Source organism: Pan paniscus, chromosome 6, assembly GCF_029289425.2.
Source record: "Pan paniscus chromosome 6, NHGRI_mPanPan1-v2.0_pri, whole genome shotgun sequence".
Taxonomy (NCBI): Eukaryota; Metazoa; Chordata; class Mammalia; order Primates; family Hominidae; genus Pan; species Pan paniscus.
In genome coordinates, this window is record NC_073255.2 from 119372131 (window position 1) to 119384243 (window position 12113).

At 50.8% G+C, this 12113-nt stretch overlaps 1 protein-coding gene across 3 annotated transcripts in view; it reads left to right on the top strand.

Moving 5' to 3' along the window:
* The first annotated feature begins 749 nt into the window (after positions 1–749).
* Positions 750–12113, top strand: part of COL26A1 (collagen type XXVI alpha 1 chain) — a 195850-nt gene continuing 184486 nt past the window's right edge. For 2 of the 3 annotated variants that reach the window (XM_034964646.3, XM_034964647.3), the window contains exon 1: positions 964–1472. In XM_034964646.3, coding sequence (XP_034820537.1) covers positions 1315–1472 — 158 coding nt within the window. In that variant the 5' untranslated portion in view covers positions 964–1314. The other variant, XM_034964649.3, reaches the window with a different exon arrangement.

Sequence of the window (12113 nt, forward strand, 5' to 3'; positions counted from 1 at the left end):
CACCACTGCACTCCAGCCTGGGTGACAGAGCGAGACTCCAACTCAAAAAAAAAAAAAAAAAAAAAAAAAAAAAGAACAAAATGCTCCCAACCCGGGCAAGTAGAGTACGGGCTGGATTTCTGGTCCCACCTGGGCCTGGAGCAGGGTCCAAGCCCTATGGGAATCCTGCAACATAGAAAAGACCAAAACTTGGGTCCAGGCTGGCCTTGGGCCCAGCATGGGATCTGGGACTCTGCTTTTCTATTTATAAAAGGTGGGATTGTCCTACATCTTCCTGAAGCCCTTTTCTGGATAGGATGTCTCATGAATCTGTGATTCTAGCTACAACTTTTTTCTTTTTTTGAGATGGAGCCTCACTTTGTCATCCAGGCTGGAGGCCAGTGGCCTGATATTGGCTCACTGCACCCTCCGCCTCCTGAGTTCAAGTGATTGGCTTGCCTCAGCCCAGCCTGTAGTTGAGATTACAGGCACCTGCCACCACACTAGGCTAATTTTTGTATTTTTAGTAGAGACGAGGTTTCACCATGTTGGCCAGGCTGGTCTTGAACTCCTGACCTCAGGTGATCCGCCCACCTCGGCCTCCCAATCTAGCTACAACTTCTCACCCCAACTGACCCTTCCGCCCCTCCCAAAGCTTCTTACCTGGAAGAGACAGCGGGGCAGGTGGGGGCTGGAGGTTAAAGGGGAAGGAGGAGAATCCTGGGAAGCTCTGGTCAGTTTCTCACGGGAACGCAGTGCTTTGATCCAAAGAGCCCTGCACAAGGATCGGAAGACTTGCATTTGTCTGGCTTAACTTTCTCCAGCCTCAGTTTCCACTTCTGAATGGGACCATCGAGGGCAGTGTGGCGAGGATTCACCAACATCGTCCAGGTGAAATTGGCAGACACAGAACGGGCGCTCCGAAAGCATTCGCGGACTTGAAGAAGGTTTGGTTTCAAAGGTTCTAAGGTGTGTAGCGGGGGCCTGGGCGCGAGGTCTGGCTTTCGGGGTGTTAGGCTCCAGGGACCTCCTGCGGAGCTCGCACCCTAGCTCTGCCGCCACTGCCGCCGCCTCGGCCCCGGACCGCCGAGGGTTAACAAAAAAGCCCCACGCCCCCTTTGACGGCTTAGAGCCCACCTCGCCGAATTTGAAAAGGCGGCCCCGGAGAGGCGTGGGCGCCCCCCCCACATTTCCAGCTCGCACCCGGGCTCCGATCGCTCGCCCCGCTCCTCTCGCTCTGCTCCCGGCCGGGGCCGCGGGTTCGGTCCGGGCGTCGGTGCGCTCCTGCCGGTCCTCGTGCCCGGGACTCCGGGTCCCCGCGGGCTGCTGCGCACGATGAAGCTGGCCCTGCTCCTGCCCTGGGCGTGTTGCTGCCTCTGCGGGTCGGCGCTGGCCACCGGCTTCCTCTATCCCTTCTCGGCCGCAGCTTTGCAGCAGCACGGCTACCCCGAGCCCGGCGCCGGCTCCCCTGGCAGCGGCTACGTGAGCCGCCGGTGAGTAGCTCGGGGCGGAGGGGCCGGGGGGTGGGGGGAGGGAGCGGACAGCGGGGGCCCTGGCCACTGGGTGGCTGGAGCGAGGCTTGGGGGCTGAAGAGTGGGGCGATCCGGGACTTGGGGGCGCAGGGCAGCGGGGACTGGGGGCTGCAGACACCGGGCAGCTGGAACGAGAGCTGGAGGGGGTTGGGGTGCGGGGCGATTCGGGCCTGGGGGCGCGGGGTGGCGGATGCCAGGGGCAGGGGGCAGGGGACACGGGGCAACTGGGACGAAACGGCGGTGGCTGGGGGTTGGGGTCACGGGGGGAAAGACTGAAGGGTCTTGGGTGCAGGGCGATTGGGGGCTGGGGCGCGGGGCGGCGGGGGCTGGGTGCTGCAGACGGGGCAGCTGGAACGAGCGACGGAGGAGGCTGGGGGTTGGGGCTGCGGGGCTGAAGGTTCGGGTCCGGCTCCGGGGCTGCGGTGGTCTCTGGCCGCGCCCACCCTGTCCCTTCCTTTCTTCGCTTCCCCAACCTTCGCCCCCTCGTTCCGGGCTCCGAGTGGAGGTGGCTCCGACCGCCGTGGCTGGGGCTGGGGCTCTGCCCGGGGCGTTCGGCCGCTCACGTGGCTCCGCCGCTCACCTGCGCGGCTGCGGCTTTGTGTCGCGGAGCAGGTTCCCGGGTGGCCAAGGCCTCGCGTCCCGGGCACCCCTCTCCTATCAGCGGCCCCAGGACACCAGAGGGGTCATTCCCGCCCAGTCTTTGGGGCTGAGGCCGCGGAGGATCCTCGGCTGCGACTCCCCAGCCACCCCGGGACGTGGAACCGGCTGGGATCGGGTGGCTCCGTGGCGGGGTTGGAGTGGGCGCAGGGTCACCGGGCCCGGGCGCCGGGACCCGCCAGGCGTCTCCTTCCTCTCGGCCGGCAGGTGGCGCCATGGCCACCCCCGGGACGCTCAGGGCTGCGGCTCCGGAGCCCGCATTTGAATTTCCCCAGAAAACCATAAGCATGCAAGTAAAAGTTGCCAAACGCCTCGTTTGCATAACTCGCTTGAATTTAGCTTTTCTCATTTAGTGATAACTACAACCTACACAGCTATGACAGCGCTCTGGAATGCACTACCTGTGTCTGTTCCCTCCATCTCTTTTTTATATTTTAATTTATTTTTTTGCAGAGGCAGAATCTCAACTCTGTTGCCCAGGCTTGTCGCAAACTCCTGGGCTCAAGCGATCCTCCCGCCTTGGCCTCCCAATCTCCATTTCTTTTGATCCTTAACAACCCTAGGGTTAAAACATTTAGAGTAGTATCTTTCCTTTAGCTGAAGAAACAGAGGCTCAGGATTTGCTAGGCCCAGGAGCCACTCAGGACTGACCTCTTGTGCTTTCTTTCTTTCTTTTTTTTTTTAATATAGGGTCTTGCTTGTTCCCCAGGCTGGAATGCAGTGGTGCGATCATAGCTCACTGCAAACCTGATCTCCCAGGCTCAAGTGATCCCCCGACCTTGGCCTCCTGTGTAGCTGAGATCACAGGTGTGCACCATCATGACTGGCTAATTTTTTGATTTTTTGTAGAGGTGGGATCTCACTGTGTTACACATGCTGGTCTCAAACTTCTGGCCTCAAGAGATCCTCCTGCCTCGGCCTCCCAAAATGCTGGGATTACAGGCGTGAGCCACCACGCCCGGCCCAGATCTGGTGTTTTCTAGCATACTGCTCTGCCTATCAAAGCTAAAAGACAGCTCCCAGTTCTTTTTTTCTCCTTGATATTTACCAAATCAGAGGACTCCAAGATGATTTCTAGCTAATTCCTTAATAACAAGGAGACAGGGATGTTTCATGCTGGGAAGAAATATACACTCATGGCTGAATAGGGCGGGACCCAGAAAAGCATAAAAGTGCCTCTGGAAAAGTTTGTATGCAATCCTATTTCTCTCATTTTGTTTGGAAATACTTACCCGGGGCTTCTATGAGGAGCATTCTCCAAACACCCACGCTAGTGTGGCCTCTGCACAGTTCCATATGAGGATTGTCTAAAAAACAAGCTTTTCAAGTTACAGAATAATATATACAGCACGATTTCATTTATGAAAAGGAAAATCAGATCTACATCTAGGTAGATAAATGCCTGAAAAAAGTTTCTAGGAAACCATTTCAGCAGTTAATGTTATGAAGAAGTCTAGGGCTGGGCCAGGGGACTGTCCCATTTTCCCTCTGTCTGCTTGTGGCTTGTCTGAATGTTTTTCTGGTTTCTGTGTTTTTTTTGAGACAGAGTCTCGCTCTGTCTCCCAGGCTGGAGTGCAATGGTGCAATCTTGGCTTACTGCAACCTCTGCCTCCCGAGTTCAAGTGATTCTCCTGCCTCAGCCTCCCAAGTAGCTGGGATTACAGGTGCCCACCACTGCGCCTGGCTAATTTTTGTATTGTTGGCCAATAAAAAATGTTGTAATGTTGGCCAGGCTGGTCTCAAACTCCTGGCCTCAAATGATCTGCCTGCCTCAGCCTCCCAAAGTGCTGGGATTACAGGCATGAGCCACCGTGCTTGGTCCCTAAGAGAACCTACTGGCCGGTACGGGGATTGAATGGATGTTTTGCAAGGAGCGTATATTCATGTAATACTTTTGTAATTAAAAGGTGTGGGAAGGAAAAAAAAAAAAGGTGTTTGCAGCCTGAAATATACGCCTGCAAAAAAGCAAGAGGTGAGGACCATGAAGAGCGGGAGCGAATGGGGACCTCATTCTGGCATTTGGTGGGTTGGAACTTGGGGACCTCTGCAGAAAGTTGGAAGGGATCATTTTAGCACAAACAAAAAGAGGCTCAAACAAGTGTGGAATCTTCCAGAACTCTTTCCACCAGGATAAGAACAGGGAGAGGATATAATTAGGTTTAGGGAGGATGTGGATGAATCTGTGGGAAATGGATTCCTGAAAAGGATACCAGAAGGTGTTGAGGAGGCTTGGGGCACGTTGATATTCCAGGGTGTGACTGAGTCTCTTTGCCCAGAAAGCCCAGCGTGGGCATTGCAGGCACCTGGTTGTTGCCTGGGTGAGTTACAGGCTGGAGCTGGCTTGGGCGTCACATGTTTCTGTGTCTCATGAGCTATCTATCACAAGTGTCCCTTGTCCTTGAGATCCAAGATGTCCAGAAGCTGAAGGCTTGGGGACAGCAGTGGTCCTTGCAGCCTTGGCCTTCAGTAGTGTGTTTACCGGGGCTTGGCCTCAGTTGACAGGCAATGATTACAGGGCTGTTTCTTGACAAAGAGTGCTTTACTTTCATTGTTACTGCTCCTTGTTAACGTCTGATTTTTTTCTTTTTTTTCTTTTTTTTTTTAAAGACAGGGTCTTGCTCTGTCACCCAGGCAGGAGCGTAATGGTGCAATCATAGCTCACTGCAGCCTCGACCTCCTGGGTTCAAGCAATCCTCCCACCTCAGCCTCCTAAGTAGTTGGGACCATAGGCATGGGCCACCATGGCTGGCTAACTTTTAAATTTTTCATAGAGGTGGGGTCCTGCTATGTTGCCCAGGGTGGTCTTGAACTCCTGGCTTCAAGTAATCCTTCAGCTTTGGCCTCCCGAAGTGTTGGAATTACAGGTGTGAGCCACTGTGCCTGGCCAAAAAGCAGTTTTTAATTGTTAGTTTGTTCAAATCAGGATCTAAATAAGTCTGCTTATTGGTTATTCTGTCTTTTCTGTCCCTTTTAGTGTAGGAAAGTCTTCCCCCTTTGAGAGTACTTTTTCCTCCACGCTGTTGACTTGTTGAAGACCAGTTGCTCTCTGCGATGTCCACGTACTAGATTTAGCTACTTCCTTCCCAGTGGTATAGTTAATTTGATCTGCAATGTCCACGTACTAGTTTTGACTAATTGCTTCCCAGTGGTGTAATTAATTGGATCCTCTGCCCCCTGTATCTCTTCTATTTTGGAAGTTAGGTTGGAAGGTTTGGTTAGATTTATGGTCTCTATTTGGGCTTGCTGGGAGAGACAGAAATTCTTCATAGGTGGTCTAGTCTACCATATTATATCAGGAGATGCTCTGGACTGATGTGTGTGTCCCCACCAAATTCATATGTTGAAGCCCTATCCTCCAATGTGGTGGTATTTGGAGGGGGGACCTTTGGAGGTAACTAGATTTAGATGAAGTTGTGAGGGCTGTGCCCCATTATTTGATTAGCGATGTTATAAGAACAGGAAGAGAGGCCAGGTGCGGTGGCTCATGCCTGTAATCTCAGCACTTTGGGAGGCCCAGGTGGGTGGATCACCTGAGGTCAGGAGTTTGAGACCAGTCTGGCCAACATGGTGAAAACCCGTCTCTACTAAAAATACAAAAATTAGCCAGGCGTGGTGGTGCACACCTGTAGTCCCAGCTACTTGGGAGGCTGAGGCACTAAAATCGCTTAAGCCCGGGAGGTGGAGGGTACAATGAGCTGAGATCATGCCACTGCACTCCAGCCTGGGCAACAGAGTGAGACTGTCTCAAAAAAGAAAAAAAAAAAAAAAAAGAAGAAGAGAAATCAGAGCTCTCTCTCTTTGCCATGTGAGGACACAGCACAGCAAGAAGGTGGCTGTCTGCAAACCAGAAAGAGAACCCTCACCAGGAACTGAATCTGCCAGCACCTTGATCTTGGACTTCCCAGCCTCCAGGGCTATGAGAAATAAATGTCTGCTACTTAAGCCATTCAGTCTATGGTATTCTGTTACGGCAACCTTGAGCTGACTAACAGAAGGACGTGGCTTTATTCTGGAAAGCTGGGTGTTAAATATTCAGCAGAACACCACTGTCTACAAGTCTCCTCCACTGTCTCCCTTCTTTTTGCTGCAATTTATTTGTTGAAGAAACTTGGCCTTCTAGATTGTTCCTTTTTCAGGATTTTGTTGGTTATATGCTCATGGTGCCTGTGAACATGTTCATCTGTCCTCTTTATTTCCAGATAATGGGAAATTGGATCAAGAGCTTGGTTGGATCTAGTTCTTCCTCCTGCTTCGTTTTCTATTTTGGCAGAATTACATCTTGGGTGCTGTAGTGTTTTTCCATTGGAAATCACAACGTCTGGTCGTCTCTCTTTTTCTCTCGTGATGCTTGAGGTGTTGGTGATCATTGCCTATGTCATTATTTCATTAAGGATCGCAAAGTGGATGCAAGACAGGCAGGCCCCCAAATTGGGGCTTAGCCAGGAGGGTTCTTGGCTTCACCCAGGAAAGAATTCAAGGGTGAGTGGGTGGTTTCAGACAGCAACTTTAATTGATGTGGCAGTGTACAGCTGCAGCAGAGGTCCTGCTCCTTGCAGAGCAGGGATACCCCATAGGCAGTGTGCCCAGACTAGCAGCTCAGAGGCAGTTTGGCACTATTTATACTCACTTTTAACTATATGCAAATTAAGGGGCAGTTTATGCAGGAATTTCTAGGATGAAGGTGGTAACTTCTAGGTTGTTGGGTTGTTGCCATGGAAAGGCGTGGTAACTTCTGGGTGTTGCCCTGGCAAATGGTAACTGACATGGTGCCCTGGTGAGTGAGTCTTATGGGGATGTGCTTCGTCCTAACCTGTTTTAGCTAGTCCTCAATTTGGTCCGGTGTCAAGCCCAACCTCCAGAGTCAAGTCCCGCCTCCTACTTCAAAGTAGTACTATAATTTTGACTCTTTTTAAAATTCGTAATTGCTAGAATACTTATAATTTCCCCCTTATTTACTATTTGTAGGTAGCCAGATTTTGAGTGAGTTTTTTTCTCTTTCCAAAAAAAAAACAATTCTTTTTGCAAATATAAGCAATTTGTGTGTGTATGTGTGTGTGTGAGCATAACAGTGTGTATGAGTATGTGTGTGTTTGTGTCTATCCTCCTCCTTTTCTTACACAGAGGTAATATGCTAGTTACTCTGTCTTCAACTTGGCCTTTTTCCATCGTAATGTGTTGTGGAGATGGCTCTACCAAAAAGCAAAGATGGGGGGGCATGATGACTCACGCCTGTCATCCCAGCACTTTGGGAGGCCAAGGTGGGTGGATCGCTTGAGGTCAGGAGTTCGAGACCAGCCTGGCCAACATGGTGAAACCCCTTCTCTACTAAGAATACAAAAATTAGCTGGGCACGGTGGCGCATGCCTGTAATCCCAGCTACTCAGGAGGCTGAGGCAGGAGAATTGCTTGAACCCGGGAGGTGGAGGTTGCAGTGAGCTGAGATCACGTCACTGCACTCCAGCCTGGGTGACAGAGCAAGACTCAGTCTTAAATAAATAAATAAATAAAGCAAAGGTAATCTGCATCCTTTTTTTTTTTTTTTTTTTTTTTTTGAGACAGAGTCTCGCTCTGTCGTCTGGGCTGGAGTGCAGTGGCGCAATCTCGGCTCACTGCAAGCTCTGCCTCCCGGGTTCACGCCATTCTCCTGCCTCAGCCTTCTGAGTAGCTGGGACTATAATCACCCGCCACCACACCCGGCTAATATTTTTGTATTTTTTTTTAGTAGAGTTCTACATCCATTTTTATGGGTCTGTTGTTCTGTACAGTGTGAGTGACTGTATTTATTCAGCTAGTCCTCTACTGATAGACACTTGTGTTGGTAAATGGCAAACACATGTTTAATTCTGCTAGATAGCGTCAAGTTTTCCTCCACTGGGGTTACAGTGTTTTGCATTCCCATCAGCAGTTTCTTCTTGGGGTACATTTTGAAGAGTCTGTTTTTATTTTATTTATTTATTTATTTTTTGAGATGGAGTTTTGCTCTTGTTGCCCAGGCTGGAGTGCAATGGCATGATCTCGGCTCACTGCAACTTCCGCCTCCCAGGTTCAAGCGATTCTCCTGCTTCAGCCTCCGTAGTAGCTGGGATTACAGGCATGTGCCACCATGCCTGGCTAATTTTGTATTTTTTGTGGAGATGGGTTTCTCCATGTTGGTCAGGCTGGTCTCAAACTCCCTACTTCAGGTGATCCACCCGCCTCAGCCTCCCAAAGTGCTGGGATTACAGGCATGAACCACCGCGCCTGGCCTGAAGAGGACATTTTAAATGATGCTGGTTGATATGGCCTTTCAGGGGTAAAAATAGACTTCCCTGATCTTATAGCACCTGCAAGTCCTGGCCACCCCTAACCTTTTTGGGGCTTGGGGCAAGACTAAAGATGAAGACCATTCACCATTTGGCTAGATATTTAAAAGTATAAAATCAAGCTGACACACTGTTTGTTTTGTTGTTGTTGTTTGTTTTGTTTTTGTTTTTTGAGACGGAGTCTGGCTCTGTTGCCCAGGCTGGAGTGCAGTGGCACGATCTTAGCTCACTGCAACCTCCGCTTCCCAGGTTGAAGTGATTCTCCTGCCTCAGCCTTCCGACTAGCTGGTATTACAGGCATGCACCACCATGCCTGGCTAATTTTTTGTATTTTTAGAAGAGATGGGGTTTTGTCATGTTGGCCAGGCTGGTCTCGAACTCCTGACCTCAGGTTATCTGCCCACCTCCGCCTCCCAAAGTGCTGGGATTACAGGCATGAGCCACTGCACCCTGCCCACCTTTCCTTCATCTATACCTGCTGCTTCAAACTCCCTCTGTCTCTGAATTCACTTTCTTGTGGTTTCGTCTAAGCCAAAGTGCTTGGTGTGTCCCCTCCTCACTCAAAATGCCTCCCTCTTACCCTGACTCCCCCCTCTTTTGGTAGAACCACAAGCACCCTTCCTCCAGGAAGTCTCTCTGGATTTACCTCCCAGCTTTCTGTTCATCTCATTTGTGGGTAGCCCCCTGCACCTGTGATTTGTGGGTAGCCCCTGCATCTGTGATTGTGGTTTTGGTTCTAGAACTCACTTCCCCAGTTTCCCTCCTTGCAGATGGAGTCATTTCTCCTTCCTCATTTACTCCCTACAGGAGTAGCTCTGAGCAGCCGTCCTTGGGCAAGCGTGCATGAGCTGGAGCTTAGCCCTGCCCACCACCCACCACTGCCTCTTGGAAATGTGAGCCGCTCCAGGTCAGGCATTTAATCACCTTGCATTCACTGAGCCCACGTGTAGGTAGGGTAGAGGCTGGGGACTCAAACGTGAAGGCAGGGGGCTGTGCCTGGTGGCCTGCATGGAGGAAGAGCTCAGCAGACTCTGGGGAAGTGGATGATCACATCCATGGGGACTTGTCCCTCCGACTGGATTGCATGCCTCTGCAGTGTTGGACCCCTGCCTTTGCTCTCTGGTTCCCTACATTCAAGAATTGGCAACTGTGATTAGCTATGGTGCCTCATGCCTTTAATCCCAGCACTTTGGGAGACCGAGGTGGGAGGATCACTTGAGCCCAGGAGTTTGAGACCAGCTGGGACAACATAGCCAGACCCTGTCTCTGTAAAAAAAAAAAAAAAAAAATTTAAAAAATTAGCTGGGTGTGGTGGTGCACACTTGTAGTCCTGGTGGAAGCTGAGGTAGGAGGATCACTTGAGCCCAGGAGTTTGAGACCAGCCTGGGAAATATAGTCAGACCCTGTCTTTGCAAAAAAAAACTTTAAAAAATTAGCTGGGCATGGTGGTGCACACTTGTAGTCCCAGGTATTTGGGAGGCTAAGGTGGGAAGAACGCTTGAACCCAGGAAGTTGAAGCTGCAGTGAGCTATGATTACACCACTGCGCTCCAGCCTGGGTGACAGAGTGAGACCCTGTCTCTGGGGCAGTGAGATGTTTCAGACCCAGCCTCCGTCCTTGATGAGCTCAGAGACTGGTTGGGGAAAACAGATCCATGAGCAAGAGTGGAATTTGGTGTGATACAAATGTGTGCAAAGTGAGCTAGGGGAGTTAGGGTTTGTGGGAGCCTGGGAGTCTTTGTGCCTCAGTTTTCTCATCTGTAAAATGGGAATGACTTCAGTACTTACTTCATTAAGTTGTTCTGGGGCTTACATGGGTTAATATTAATAATGTTTTTAGGAAAAAGGATAGTAAACCCTCTGTTCATGAATGTGACCATGGACTGCATTCATATGCCTTGCAAAGGTTGCAAGGACGGGGGAGTTCCACAAATATATGAAGCCTTGGAATCTTTTTCTGGGGAGCATTTTGTTTTTTGAGACGGAGTCTGGCTGTGTTGCCCAGGCTGGAGTGCAGTGGTGCGATCTTGGCTCACTGCAACCTCCGCCTCCAGGGTTCAAGCGATTGTCCTGCCCCAGCCTCCCAAGTAGCTGGGATTACAGGCGCCCACCAACATGCCAGGCTAATTTTTGTATTTTTAGTAGAGCTGGGGTTTCTCCACGTTGGTCAGGTCTTGAACTCCTGACGTCAAGTGATCCATCTGCCTTGGCCTCCCAAAGTGCTGGGATTACAGGTGTGAGCCACTGCACCTGGCCTTCTGGGGAGCATTTTGTTAGGATTGTGTTCCTGACCACATACTTAGGGAAATGTTCTAGTGGATAGAGACTAAATGTTGAGGACTTCTCAGAGGAGTCAACATAGGAGGTGGGTTTTGTAGGATGAACAGGAGAGCTTGAGGCAGTGACTGGGGCATTCTGGGCAGACAGACAACTGTGTAAAGGCTTGGAAGTGTCATTAGCTATTGCCTGACATATAGTTAGTGGGATTGAGTTCAGAGTGGCTGGACTAATGGGATGTGGTGGATCATGCCTATAATCCCAGCACTTTGGGAGGCCAAGGTGGGAGGATTGCTTGAGCTCAGGAGTTCAAGACCAGCCTGGGCAACACAGCAAGACCCCGTCTCTACCAAAAATAAAAAATTAGCCAGGTGTGGTGGAACACACCTGTAGTCTCAGCTACTCAGGAGACTGAGGTGGGAGGATTGCTTGAGCCCAGGAGTTTGAGGCCGCAGTGAACTATGATCATGCCACTGCACTCCAATCAGGGTGACAGAGCAAGAGCAGACCATGGGCTTGGGCAGGCAGAGGACAGGTGCTGAGCTTTTGGAGTCTGGATGTGAAGTCTCCTTCCTGCCACCTTGAGGAGCTTGCCTTCATAGTCTGGGCTTTGTCACAGTCAGGCTTGTGCCAACTTTGCTGGTCGGGGAGAGGCTGGCAGAGGAAGGATAGTGGAAGGAGGGAGGCCAGTTAGGAGGTAGTTGATGGATGGAGCAGGGGAGAAGGGAGTGCTCGGAGCTAGCAGGACCTGGCCCCTTGGTAGATCACGGATAGGCAGAGACAGGCTTCAGGCCTGAGCTCCTGGCTGTCTCCAGTGCCTGGGGGACACCAAGGAGCCTGCTGCTTTGCTTCTCAGAACATTGCAAATTTTTTGCAGCACTTTCTTGGTTTGCAATGGCAGCAAAGCAGAGTTCAAACATCTTGCATTTTTGTGAAATACTTTTATTTTTCCTGCATGGAATTTTCAACCCCAAATTTCAGCATCTCCTGGACTTGCACAGATCAGGTGCTCAAGGAAAGTTTGTTGAGTGAATGAATGAACACATGAATGAATGAATGAACAAATACCTTGACCTTTCTCCTTTGGGACACTGAGCCAGTGCCTCTGCCTCAGTGCACGTTTGCAGTTCTGAGGGATCCTGGAGCGAGGTCCCTTTCTCTGTGCAGGCCAGCTCCTGAAGCTGCTTTTAGGGGAACCATGGAGACTCCAGCTTTAGAGGTCCCACTTCTCCCTTTGAAGTGTGAGCACATAGAGGAGGGAGACTTTTCCTGAGAATCACACAGAATGGCTTTGATGTTAATATCAGTGAGACCTTGTCCTCAAGCTCCAGGATTTTCTGAATCTTCCCTCTCTTCATCTCGCTCCC